We start from the raw sequence: 14,560 nt of genomic DNA on the forward strand, positions 1-14,560 counted from the left end.
TTCGCGGATTTCTGCGGACAATGGGTCTTTTAATTTCTTGTACATGCTTCCTCAGTTGGTTTGCCGAGTTGATTTCATACAAGGGACGCCATTGGCAGATGGCTGAGAAGCTACCCAACTTACTTTTCTCTCTCTCTCTCGCGCTGACTTTCTCTGATCCTGACGTAGGGGGATTGAGCAGGGGGGCTGTTCGCACACCTAGACGATACGGGCGCTCGTCTAAAAATGCTGAAAGATTATCTTCACGTTGCTACCTTCTGTGCAGCTGCTTCGTGAAGCGACATGCTGCACGGTGCTTCGCATACTTAAAAGCACGACGGGCACGTATTGATTTTCGATTGTTTGTTTTTCTCTGTCTCTCTCTCTCTCTCTCTCTCTCTCTCTTTCTCTGCTCCTGACGGGTTGGGGGGGCGGGGGGAGGGGGGGTATGAGCTTCCGCCTTCAACAGCTTTGTGCCGCGGTGCTTCGCATACTTAAAAGCCAAACAGCCCTATTGATTTGTTTGCTTTTCTCTATCTCTCTGACATTATCTGCTCCTGACACGCACTCCTTTGAAGAGGAAGATATGTTTGCATTCTTTTAATTGTGAGACGGAACTGTCATCTCTGTCTTGTCATGGAGCACAGTTTAAACTTTTGAAAAAGAGACAAATGTTTGTTTGCAGTGTTTGAATAACGTTCCTGTCTCTCTACAACCTCCTGTGTTTCTGCGCAAATCTGTGACCCAAGCATGACAATATAAAAATAACCATATAAACATATGGTTTCTACTTCGCAGATTTTCTTATTTGGCTCTGGCTCTGGAACGCAACCCCCGCGATAGAGGAGGGATTACTGTATTTAAAGAGTAAATATGTATTGTTCAGATGGAGATTCCAGAGAAGGATCTGCCAAAACGTAGGTGCAAAAGGTGGCATTCTTAAACCTGCTAAATCCAGTTTTGGATTGTGAGGGGTCACGAGAGAGGCAAAAGCAAGAAACAGCTCTCTACAGCTAGTCGATCCATTGGAGGGCCCACCAATGCACAAACTCCTGCTCAAAAGGGGCCGAGTTAGAATTTTCAGTTAGCATGACTAGTACATAAATGCTTTTGAGTTTATGAGAAAAACTTCTACACACACAGGGTCAATGTGGTAAATCTCCAGACAGGCTCCGGAACTAAAATCAGGATGCTTGATCTCTCGGGCAACAGTGCTGATCACTGTGTCACTATACCACCCTGCAGCAAAATACTTCTTCTTTCGGCTGTTCCCGTTAGGTGTTGCCACAGTGGATCATCTTCTTCCATATCTTTCTGTCCTCTGCATCTTGCTCTGTTACACCCATCACCTGCATGTCCTCTCTCACCACATCCATAAACCTTTTCTTAGACCTTCCTCTTTTCTTCTTGCCTGGCAGCCTTATCCTTAGCATCCTTCTCCCAATATACCCAGCATCTCTCCTCCTCACATGTCCAAACTAACGCAATCTCGCCTCTCTGACTTTGTATCCCAACCGTCCAACTTGAGGTTACCCTCTAATGTACTCATTTCTAATCCTATCCATCCTCGTCACACCCAGTGCAAATCTTAGCATCTTTAACTCTGCTACCTCCAGCTCTGTCTCCTGCTTTCTGGTCAGTGCTACCGTCTCCAACCCATATAACATAGCTGGTCTCACTACCGTCCTGTAGACCTTCCCTTTCACTCTTGCTGATACCCATCTGTCACAAATTACTCCTGACACTCTTCTCCACCCATTCCACCCTGCCTGCACTCTTTTTCACCTCTCTTCCACAATCCCCATTACTCTGTACTGTTGATCCCAAGTATTTAAACTCCTCCATCTTCGCCAACTCTACTCCCTGCATCCTCAACATTCCACTGACCTCCCTCTCATTTACACACATATATACTGTCTTGTTTCTACTGACCTTCATTGCTTTCCTCTCTAGAGCATATCTCCACCTGTCCAGGGTCTCCTCAACCTGCTCCCTACTATCACTACAGATCACAATGTCATCAGCAAACATCATAGTTCACGGGGACTCCTGTCTAATCAGGTCCTTTTCTCCCTCCTTAGTGTCCAGCCTCTCATACAACTCATCATACGCCCTTTCTTTAGCCTTCACCACCTCTCTCTTCACCTTGCGCCTTATCTCCTTGTACTCTTGTCTACTTTCTGCATCTCTCTGACTATCCCACTTCTTCTTTGCCATCCTCTTACTCTGTATACTCTCCTGTATATAAAGGATCCTGTATATCCTTTTCCTCCTTCCTCTTTCCAGATGTCACTCCAAGCACCCTTCCTGCTGTCACCCTTACTACATCTGCTGTAGTTTCCCAGCTGTCTGGTAACTCTTCACTACCACCCAGTGCCTGTCTCACCTCCTCCCTAAACTCAACCTTGCAGTCTTCCTTTTTCAACTTCCACCATTTGATCCTTGGCTCTGCCCTCACTCTCTTCCTCTTCTTGATCTCCATCGTCATCCTACAGACCACCATCCTATGCTGCTTAACTACACTTTCCCCTGCCACCACTTTGCAGTCTTCAATCTCCTTCAGATCAACTCTTCTGCATAGGATGTAATCTATCTGTGTGCATCTTCCTCCACTCTTGTACATAACCCAATGTTCCTCTCTCTTCTTAAAATATGTATTCACCACAGCCATGTCCATACTTTTGGCAAAATCCACTATCCTCTGACCTTCTTCATTCCTCTCCTTGACACCATACATATCCATCACCTCCTCGTCTCCTCTGTTCCCTTCACCAACATGCCCATTGAAATCCGCTCCAATAACCACTTTCTGTCCCTTGGGTACACTGTTCATCACTTCATCCAACTCCCTCCAAAAATCTTCTTTCTCACCCATTGCACACCCAACTTGCAGTGCATATGCACTAACAACATTCATCATCACACCTCCAATTTCCAGCTTAATAATCATTACTCTACCTGACACTCTTTTCACCTCCAAAACACTCTTGACATACTGTTCCTTCAGAATAACTCCTACCCCATTTCTCCTCCCATCCACACCATGATAGAACAATTTGAATCTACCTCCAGTCCACCTGGCCTTACTCTCCTTCCATTTAGTCTCTTGCATGCACAATATATCAGCGTTCCTTCTCTCCATCATATCTGCTAACTCTCTCCCCTTGCCAGTCATACTGCCAACATTCAAAGTTCCTACCCTCAGTTCCACTCTCTTTACTTTCCTCCTCTCCTCCTGCCTCCGGACACGTCTTCCCCCCTCTTCTTCTCCTTCTTCTTCTTCTTTGGCCAACAGTAGCCCAATTTCCACCAGCACCCTGTTGGCTAACAGTACTGGTGGTGGTCGTTGTTAACCCAGGGCTCGACTGATCCAGTATGGAAATTTGTATTGTTGTCATATTGATTTGGCAAAATTTTACAACGGATGCCCTTCCTGACGTAACCCTCCCCATTTATCCGGGCTTGGGACCGCCACGAAGAAACACTGCTGCAAAATACAATATCTGATATTCAGCCATGTTTTCTGAAGGCAAATTGGCAGTCAGTGATTATGGTGAGCTTACATTAGATAGAACTTTATTTCTCCCAAGGGGTAAATTGGGCTTCTACCGAAGTTTGATAAAGTAAGAATAAATGCACATGTGAAGTTCTAAAAACAAAGAAAAATTTCTAACTTGGATAAAGGTAAAAAGAGCAGTCATAGTGAAGCATTATAAAAGTGTATTACCAATGGTAGGAAGGGCTCCAGTGGCGTTTCTTGATGCAGTTCTGCTGAACAATTAGTTGGCTGAAAGTCCTGAGGGTCAGAGAGTGGATGTGCAGCATTGTTCATAGTGGCACTTGCTTTTGTGTTTATTCTGTTCTCTTCTGTTTCCCCCAGTGGGTTGAGAGTGTTTCCCATGAGTCTGGCCTTTTTTAATCAGTATGCTAATTCAGTAGCCTCTCTTGAAGTGATGTTACTTGCCCATCACACCACAGCATATAAAGTCACACTGGCCATCACAGAGTAGTAGTAGGATGTGATGGACGTCACTACCCATGTTAAAAGAATGTAGACTCCTAAGGAAAAAGAGTCTGCTCTGCAGTTGTTTGTGTATAGACAATTGCTACTAATATATTAGTTAAATGGCAACAAAAAAGAAATATACAGTGGAAAAAACAAATTGAGAGAGTCAAGTTGAAGTTTTAACAAGAGATAACTGAATTCTGTTTGAAAGTTAATAATCTGAAGATGACACTAATAAAAAATATACTCTTTGTGTTCTGGGAGAATAGGTCTGGAGTATGCGTTTACATTTTTCACCTACTCATACAGTTTATATAAGTAGTGTTCGTAGTGTGTGTTCATAGTTTACATTATTTTAAAACTTTGATTTTGAACTTTAGGTTAGGGATGTCAGTGTCTTGTTGGAAATGCCTTTACATTTCAAAAACAGACTGTTGGCATTTAGTGTTCATATTACCTTGGGGTGGCATTGACATAATCTTTCAATTTAGAGCTGCTGGATGATATGGAGAACTCTTAACTGAAAAGGATGCTAAATTCAGTAAAGGGTGTGAGGGAGAGACCAGATAGAGTTTTTAAACCTTCCAGGCTGAGACAGAACAGCTCCACATCCCACAGAAGGTCCACAGTGGGGAAAGAGAAAGTCCCCCAGTAGTGTTTGCACATACATGCTATGTGCACTATGTGCATTATATAGTGCTTTAACATCCCTTTACATGGGTTAGGTAGTATTTTAGGTCAGGGTTTTAATTACAGTTGCATCTGTCACTGGAAAATGTCACTGTAAGTTGCTCTAAGACATTGGGAAAATTCTATCCCTCATAAATATTATACAATTTGTTACTTTATTGTATATCTGTTAAACTTTACCTACAGTGACAAAGCATTTCATCTTGACTTGTTATTTAATAAAAAATTAAAAATCGCGGTAAATAGTGCTGGGCGGTATGACCAAAATTCTATATCACGGTATTTTTCAAAATTATACTGGTTTCATGGTATTCAACGGTATTTTTTCCCATGCATGAGTGGATGTTAACCACATTTTCCACTGCAATTACTGCAGTAGACTGGCTAAGAATAACCTATTCCACTATCATGAGAATTGTACATTGTACAAAAAAAAAACATTTTAATGTGCACACAAGTATTAATACAGGTTTACGTGGCCCCATAAAGTGATAGTTTTCAAGGGAGTGGCACTAATCAAGAGAAGGAATCACATTGCATGACAGTTGCAGTCAAAATATAGAACCTTTTTATTGAACAAATTTGGCAAACAACTTAAATTAAATTTTTGACAACATATTTTCAACTATCCAAAGAGGCATTTAGACTTAGTAAAATATCCAGAGGTGCTTGTCAAAAGTTGTATTGCACTGAACATGTCTTAGAAAAGGAACTAATAGTAAATATTTTTTGTAAACCAACTACAATTTCTGTTAATGTTAACAATCTCTGTCCACTGACACGTTAGTGACTTTTTAAACAACTTTACCATCATTAAACTGCATGATATTTAAACTAATAAATACAGTAATCCCTCCTCTGTCGCGGGGGTTGCGTTCCAGACCCCCCCCCCCGCGAAAGGTGAAAATCCACGAAGTAGAAACCATATGTTTATATGGTTATTTTTATATTGTCATGCTTGGGTCACAGATTTGCACAGAAACACAGGAGGTTGTAGAGAGACAGGAACTTTATTCAAACACTGCAAACAAACATTTGTCTCTTTTTCAAAAGTTTAAACTGTGCTCCATGACAAGACAGAGATGACAGTTCCGTCTCACAATTAAAAGAATACAAACATATCTTCCTCTTCAAAGGAGTGCGCGTCAGGAGGAGATAATGTCAGAGAGAGAGAGAGAAAAAAGCAAACAATCAGAAATCAACAGGGCTGTTTGGCTTTTAAGTATGCGAAGCACCACCGAACAATGCAGCTGCTAGGAAGGGAGCAATGTAAAGGTAGCCTTTCAGCATTTTTTTAGAGGAGCGTCCGTATCGTCTAGTGGTGCGAACACCCCCTCTGTCAGGAGCACATAATGTCAGAGAGAGTGAGAGAGAGAGACAGAGACAGAGAAAAACAAACAATTAAAAAGCAATACGTGCCGTTCGAGCTTTTAAGTATGTGAAGCACCATGCAGGAAGCATATCGCTTGACAAAGCAGCCACATTTAAGCCCAGTATGGAAGAGAGCAATGTAAAGGTAATCTTTCAGTGTTTTTTGAGGAGTGGCCGTATCTTCTAGGGGTGCGAACAGCCACTGTGCTCACAATATATTTGAGGAGTTTTATTTAATACGTAATACATGCTCTGATTGGGTAGCTTCTCAGCCATCTGCCAATAGTGTCCCTTGTATGAAATCAACTGGGCAAACCAACTGAGGAAGCACGTACCAGAAATTAAAAGACCCATTGTCCGCAGAAATCCGCGAACCAGCAAAAAATCTGCGATATATATTTAAATATGCTTACATATAAAATCTGCGATAGAGTGAAGCTGCGAAAGGCGAAGCGCGATATAGCGAGGGATCAGTGTAATAACAATAAAATAAATAATAGTGCAACTTCCAGTAATAATACTATTACTTCAAGACTTCGAGCCCAGGTGCATTACACAGTATTCACCAAATAAAAATAAAATATAATAAAACAAGTGCAACTTGGTGATGACATCTTTACCAACTGAACCATCATTAAGGCAAATTGCATTAATATGGACCTTACGGACCTTATACATAAATAATAAAACTGTAACTTGCATTTATAATGCTATTTGTGGTATAGCCCTACGGAATTGTATTGGGGCCATGGTGAAGAAAGAAAAATACGGGCACAGTGAAGAAAAAAAAAAACCTAAATGTCAGATTAAAATTGATATGTTGACTTTATTCTCGATATTCCCACTTTAATCTCGTCCTATCCTTCCTTTTTCTTTCTCCACATAACCAATCACCACATGATAAATGTACTTGTGAAGTTAAAACTAGTTATAAACTTAGACTACGGAGTGTTCACAACTTTAAAAAAAAAAATCTTTGTTATACATGTTTAATTATGCTATCCATTCAGGGTTGCGCCCATCCCAGCAAGCATTGTGTGTGAGGCAGGAGGAAATACTGAATGGGGCGACAGCACATCGCAGGGTGAATACGAGCAATACATACACTAGCAGGGTTAATATAGCATAACAAAACCCGACATCCTACATGACTTTGAAAGGAAACTGAAGCACGCCACGTAAACCCACCAGAAAACATGCAAATTCAAACCAGAGAACACCCGGGACCCCATTGGTGCGAGGCAGCACTTCAGCCTCAATGCCACCATGCCCCCACATGATTAATACATGCTTTAATGCATTTCATTATGAAAATTATATCCGGTATATATCTTGGCATTCTAAATGTTCAGGGAGCACGAATATCATGAAATTACTGTATTCTGTGTGCTGCCTGTGCCTCCTCTTAGTACAAGAGGAAGTCAGTTTAAGAAGCACGTAGTGATTAACATGGCTCGGGGAACACAACACACAGCATTTAATGTGCTACATAACTTATGACGGGGTTTGAGAAAATGTAGTAAATTAAATATTCATTTTAAGATGAAGTTTAGTTTACGATGTTCTACTTTAATAACAAATTACGAGAATAAAGTCAACATGTCGACTTTATTCTTGTCATAACCGTCAAGATTAAAGTGGAAATGTCGAGAATAAAGTCAACATGTCGTCACACTATTACACAGTACCCAGATACATTACACAGTACTGAAAAAAAATAAAACAAGTACAACTTGGCTTGCAGTATTATCCAGTAGTATAGAAACAATATTCACACATTTGAACATAATGGTCCACATCTGACCTTTTAAATCCAAAGTATCTACAGACAACAGACGTGACTCCTTTTTCCAGCAAAAGTTCTTCTGTGTCATCATGTTCAACTTTATCGTCTGCTACAGCTTCAGTTTTGGAATGTTCTCTGTCTATTTTCACCGCGCAATACCTCCACTAACACATGTACTCCGTTGCATGCCTGTTTAGTGGTGTAGCAGTGAAAAAGAGCCCCCGTGCAACACCTCCACTAACACATGTACTCCGTTGCATGTGTTTAGTGGTGTAGAAGTGAAAAAGGTCCCCCTTCAACAGTTTCCTGCTGCGCCACATTCCGAACATTGTTTAGGCAATTTAAACCGGTGTTGCGGTATAAGAAAAATCCATATCATAACAAAAATAAAAAAAAAAGTTTTCAGTATGAACCAGTATACCGCCCAGCACTAGCGGTAAAGTACAACCCCAGTTCCAATGAAGTTGGGACGTTGTGTAAAACGTAAATAAAAACAGAATACAATGATTTGCAAATCCTTTTCAACCTATATTCAATTGAATACACTACGAAGACGATATTGAATGTTCAAACTGATAAACTTTATTGTTGTTTTGCAAATCTTCACTCATTTTGAATTTGATGCCTGCAACACGTTCCAAAAAAGCTGGGACGGGGCAGCAAAAGACTGGGAAAGTTCAGGAATGTTCAAAAAACACCTGTTTTGAACATTCCACAGGTGAACAGGTTAATTGGAAACAGATGTTTGTCATGATTGGGTATAAAATGAGCATCCCCAAAAGGTTCAGTCGTTCACAAGCAAGGATGGGGCGAGTTTCACCACTTTGTGAACAACTGCGTGGGCAAATAGTCCAGCAGTTTAAGAACAACGTTTCTCAACGTACAATTGCAAGGAATCTAGGGATTTCATCATCTACTGTCCATAATATCATCAAAAGATTCAGAGAATCTAGAGAAATCTCTGCACGTAAGCGGCAAGGCCAAATACCAACACTGGATGCCCGTGACCTTCAATCCCTCAGGAGGCACTGCATTAAAAACCGACATCATTTTGTAAAGGACATTACCACGTGGGCTCAGGAATACTTCAGAAAACCATTGTCAGTTAACACAGTTCATCGCTACATCTACAAGTGCAAGTTAAAACTCTACCATGCAAAGCGAAAGCCATATATCAACAACACCCAGAAACGCCGCCGGCTTCTCTGGGCCCGAGCTCATCTGAGATGGACTGACGCAAAGTGGAAAAGTGTGCTGTGATCTGACGAGTCCACATTTCAAATTGTTTTTGGAAATCATGGACATCGTGTCCTCCGGGCCAAAGAGGAAAAGTACCATCCGGATTGTTATCAGCGCAAAGTCCAAAAGCCAGCATCTGTGATGGTATGGGGGTGTGTTAGTGCCCATGGCATGGGTAACTTGCACATCTGTGAAGGCACCATTAATGCTGAAAGGTACATACAGGTTTTGGAGCAACATATGCTGCCATCCAAGCGACGTCTTTTTCAGGGACGTCCCTGCTTATTTCAGCAGGACAATACGAAGCCACATTCTGCATGTGTTACAACAGTGTGGCTTCGTAGTAAAAGAGTGCGGGTACTAGTCTGGCCTGCCTGCAGTCCAGACCTGTCTCCCATTGAAAATGTGTGGCGCATTATGAAGCGCAAAATACAACAACGGAGACACCGAACTGTTGAGCAACTGAAGTTTTACATCAAGCAAGAATGGGAAAGAATTCCACCTACACAGCTTCAACAATTAGTGTCCTCAGTTCCCAAATGCTTATTGAGTGTTCTTAAAAGCAAAGGTGATATAACACAGTAGTAAACATGCCCCTGTCCCAGCTTTTTTGGAACGTGTTGCAGGCATCAAATTCAAAATGAGTTAAGATTTGCAAAACAACAATAAAGTTTATCAGTTTGAACATTCGATATCTTGTCTTTGTAGTGTGTTCAATTGAATATAGGTTGAAAAGGATTTGCAAATCATTGTATTCTGTTTTTTTTTACGTTTTACACAACGTCCCAACTTCATTGGAATTGGGGTTGTAGTAATTAAGACAGAAGCCCTGAAACAAGTATATAAATGTATGAAGGAACAAGAGATGTTAATGTCAGGTATTAATTTAAGAAGTTATCCAGGTTAACAGTACATTTCATACAGATACTAGAAAACATTTGTGAAGCACAGATGTCAAACTATTGTCCAAGAAGCATTAGTGACGATAACCTCATAGGGGTCCGTACATTTCGGTACTCAAATGTGGCACTTGGTGCCACGACCCACCTGCCAAGTTGTTTTGCCTGCCTAAGGAAAAGTCATCCCAGATGGAGGATCGCAGGAATCATGGGAAAGAGGGGTCCTTTCATCGGATTGGCTGGCCCAGCACTGTTTCAGCCGTGGAATGGCCAAATGGGGGAGGCAGCTTGAAGGATGAGGTCTCCAGGACTCTACACAAATCCAAATCTTATTATGGGATATATCATCTACTGTTAAATTCTGCTCTGTACTTCTAAAATTTATATTATTTATTCCTTACTAAATTGAGGAATTGTTCTGTTCTGTGTACTGCATTGTATTGTATTGACCCCCTTCTTTTGACACCCACTGCATGCCCAACCTACCTGGAAAGGGGTCTCTCTTTGAACTGCCTTTCCCAAGGTTTCTTCCATTTTTTCCCTACAAGGTTTTTTTGGGAGTTTTTCCTTGTCTTCTTTGAGAGTCAAGGGGGCTGTCAAGAGGCAGGGCCTGTTAAAGCCCATTGCGGCATTTCCTGTGTGATTTTGGGCTATACAAAAATAAACTGTATTTCAATACAATATTGTTGTAAGTTTATTTCTGTGCATTGACATGAATTGCCTGCAAGCTGTCTGTTTAAAAATGGTCAGTAGCTGCTTCCCTCACATTTACTGCCATGGCAAGCATATTGTGAACCAGCCTTTAGTATATTATAATTAGGATGACTTTCAATAGCATACAGTGATTACTGCTATTGCAATTTTCATCTCTGTTGTGCCTTTTGTGGACACTTTTTTTTCTGCTGAATCTGTCTCTTTTGAATTGTGAAATTGCTTCAAAGGTAGATATCCTTAAGGTGACCAAGAGGCAGACCTTTGTTAAATATAATCTTTTGGTGAGCAGATGTGTGTTGCATTTTATTTTAGTCGTTTCCATATTGACTTACAAACTGAACTGCCCATGTCATGTGGAGCTGCAAAACATGACTCAAGCATTTCAATGTCAGCATTTGTTTTACACAAACTGTTATTTTCTGACATGGGCAGGGGTGGTGGTTGAGGTTCATTCCCTTTGTTTGCTTACAGTTATGGGTAAGATGGGTTCTTTACATTAAAAATTAGTCTTTAGTTATTTTATATTTATAGTTGTAACAAAAAAAAAAAAAAAAAAAAGCACACATCCTCTCAGAAATCTTGAAAGTTTAGTTCCTCTTTTTTAGTTTTGACGTTTCTGTTCACATTTTTTATCAAGAAAGGAGAAGTTGTTTAGAAGGAAAATCAGGACAGAATACTTTTAATTGGAAACTGACATGTATATGTGAAGAATTAATTTTTTTTTTAATTTATTTTTTAAAGGTTTTGCCTTGGACAGTGAAGACCAGTAACCTGCCTTTCCTTCCTTTGCAACACTGATAACTCCTTATTGGAGACATCGGGAGCCAAGATGGAATGGTTAATATCGGCTGTGGAGAGGGACCTATGCATTGAAAAATCCCAGTTAGTAGCGGGTTTGCGACCACAAGAGCTGGTTGCATTTGTGCCCACAAAATGGCTGTCCATGATGAGGGAGAGAAGGGTTGTGCGTTGCCCAAGACCAGAGGGTCTAAGTGAAGCTGAGGTTCAGACCTTTCTTCAGCGCTCTGTGCACAAACTTCCACAGGGATGGAGCAGAGTTTGCATTCAAGGGCTCAGAAAAAGCAGAGTTCGATATTCTCTAATATTGGATTCTTTTTGCCATGATGAAAGTATCTCTGATGATTCCTGTTTATTGCAGATGCAACGACTGGCGGAGTGCAACTTCAGGTAATTGTGCATTATTATCATTATTTTTTATATGAAAATATGTACAAGTAAGGCAAAAAAACAACATAACTGACAGAGATCCATTTAGAGTGTCTGCATGACTGATTGTCTGCATAACTGGCTACCTGTCCCATCACTTCCTAGTTACTATTGAATAAGTTTTTCTTTATTTAAGCATAAAGATTTTTCCTGTATGTATGTTTTGATGTTGTTTTATATGGTATTTTACTGTTATTTATAGTTATTATTATTTATAGTTATTTATAGTTGCACAAAAAAGCAAGTTAGAAAAACGTAATTTTGTAAGCAATGATGAACCCTCTCTTTCTCTAATATTGTAGTACGTGTAACTACAGTAATAGTAGTAATACGTGTAGTGCCACTTTCTTCAGCTTTTCTGGCAGCTTGAAGTTGTTATCTGACAGTGCAGAATCAAGTCAACAACAATATTGCAGATGTTCATGGAGATCACTCTACCAGCCATACTGGCCACACTGGCAGCCCTGGAAGTAGATAGACAGTGTGGCAGACCGGCTGTGACGCCCCTTGACTGTATATTTAGGGGGAGCAGCCCTGGACGGTGCAATACCTCCCCCGGAAGCTGGATGGCCGCCCCCCCTGGATTGGAGTGGTGCCTCGCTTTCCCACAGGGCTCCATGGGAATTGGAGTCGGGTGCAGCCCTGTTGGATCCTGCAGGCGCTGCCAGGGGGTGCTGCAGCTGGGACTCCTGAGCCTGTCTGGGCAGCATATTTGCCACACCTGGAAGTGCAACTGGATGTCGGCAATCAAGCACCTGGAGCACTTCCGGGTGCCCAGTAAGAGGAGCCAGCAACCACCACTCAGCGGCCAGCATCGGGTGGAGGAGGACAAGGTTGCCTGGGAGGAGTGGTGGTGCAGGAGAAGAAGTGTGTGGTGTACTTAGTGCTTTTGGGACTGTGTTGTGCCTGTGGGAATTACGGGGAAGATGTGCCCCACAGGTGAAGAAAATAAAAAGTTGATTTATTTTATACGTGTGCCTCCAGTGTGAATCTGTGTCGGGTCGGGCGCATATATAGCGCCTTATTACAACAGATAGTTTATTTGTTCCTGGAGGGAAAGTTTGGCTTTTTAAAGTAAAACATTAAATAAATTAAAAACGAAATAGGTAAATAAATACACACACACATCAGAATGACTAAAAAGAAAGAAAAAACGTCTGACTTGGTAGGTAGGGTCACAGTGAGGCTTTTTGCAAGCATATTGCTGTTGGTATAAAGAAGCCCCCATAGTGTTTCTTGACACACTTCTGCTGAATAATTCATTGGCTGAAACTCCTCAGTGTCAGTGTGTCAGAGAGGGGATGTGCAGTGTTGGTTGTAATGGCATTCAGTTTTGTTTTCATTCTTTCCTTTGCTACTACCTGAAGGGGGTCCAGAGTGTATTCCATAATGGAGCCTGCCTTGTTAATTAGTTTTTTTTTGTTTTCGCAGGCCACTCTTGAAGTGATTTTATCAGCCCAGCACACCACTGCGTAACATAAGTAAAAGACGCATTTTTTATGATAAGTCTAACAAGCCTATTGTTTACTAAGCAGCAGTTTCAAATTCATCTTTATCTTTTTCCAGTTAAAAATGTAACCTGCTGTACTTAAAACAGACACCATTTGAGTCTGGAGAGCAGTCTTGTTTTAATTTAAAGGACAAAATAAAAAGGCATGAATTCATTAAAGTAGCTTTTCTTGCCGTTTGTCTAATTGCACAAAAAGATTTCTCTGATTCCTTTTTCGCAGTTTATTACTCTCGTCTCTTGTAAAATGAGTCTCGAGTTGCTTTGTTTTCACTACAAGAAGTTCAAGGCAAAAAAAGACATGCTTGCTCAATTACAGTAATATGTCCCGTAGAGGAGCAGTGCAAATAAATTATGTAAAGCCTAGAAAAGCAGGGTCTGAAAAGATAATTTTTTGTGATTTACCATCACAGATCAAGACTTTTTTAGTGAAAATCAGCTGATTTAGATCAGCAGCCAATCGATTGGAGTATCTCTATACAATATGACCTCCCGCTGGTTACTGGTGTGCATGTTTTTGACGAAACTGTCAGAAATAAACTCCATGAGGGTGGCATGTTGGCTTGATGTCCTCTAGTATGACCTGTGCTCAAAGCCCATCACCATGAAGCTGGATTGGCATTCACCAGATAATATTACAGTTGGCACCCTTGCCACTGGCACCCGTTTTCTTCACAGATGAGAGCAGATTCACACTGAGCACATGTGACAGAGTCTGGAGACACCATGGTGAGTGTTATGCAGCCTGCAACATTATCCAGCATGACTTGGGGAGGCATATCCTTGGAAGGTCACATAGACCTCCATGTGCTAGGCAATGGTACCCTGACTGCTGTCAGTTACCAGGATGAAATCCTCAGAGCCATTGTCAGACCTTTCGCTGGTGCATTGGCCCTGGGTTTCTCCTGGTGCAGGAGAATGCCTGGCCTCATGTGGCCAGAGTGTTTAGGCAGTTCCTGGATGACAAAGACATTTATGCCATTGATTGGCCTGTACATTCTCCAGACCTGAATCCAATTGAGAACCTCTGGGATGTTACGTATCGGTGCATCTGATGCCACCAAGTAGCACCACAGACTGTTCAGGGGCTCATTGATGCCCTGATCCAGGTCTGGGAGGAGATCCCTCCCAGGAACATCTGC

At 41.4% G+C, this 14,560-nt stretch overlaps 1 protein-coding gene across 2 annotated transcripts in view; it reads left to right on the forward strand.

The window, feature by feature from the left end:
* Nucleotides 1-14,560, forward strand: part of wdr81 (WD repeat domain 81) — a 54,245-nt gene that overhangs the window by 2,210 nt on the left and 37,475 nt on the right. For both annotated transcript variants that reach the window (XM_051930840.1, XM_028806640.2), the window contains exon 2: nt 11,426-11,872. In XM_051930840.1, coding sequence (XP_051786800.1) covers nt 11,514-11,872 — 359 coding nt within the window. In that variant the 5' untranslated portion in view covers nt 11,426-11,513. The remainder of the gene's footprint in view (nt 1-11,425; nt 11,873-14,560) is intronic.

The sequence above is a fragment of the Erpetoichthys calabaricus genome, chromosome 8 (genome assembly GCF_900747795.2).
Source record: "Erpetoichthys calabaricus chromosome 8, fErpCal1.3, whole genome shotgun sequence".
Taxonomy (NCBI): domain Eukaryota; kingdom Metazoa; phylum Chordata; class Cladistia; order Polypteriformes; family Polypteridae; genus Erpetoichthys; species Erpetoichthys calabaricus.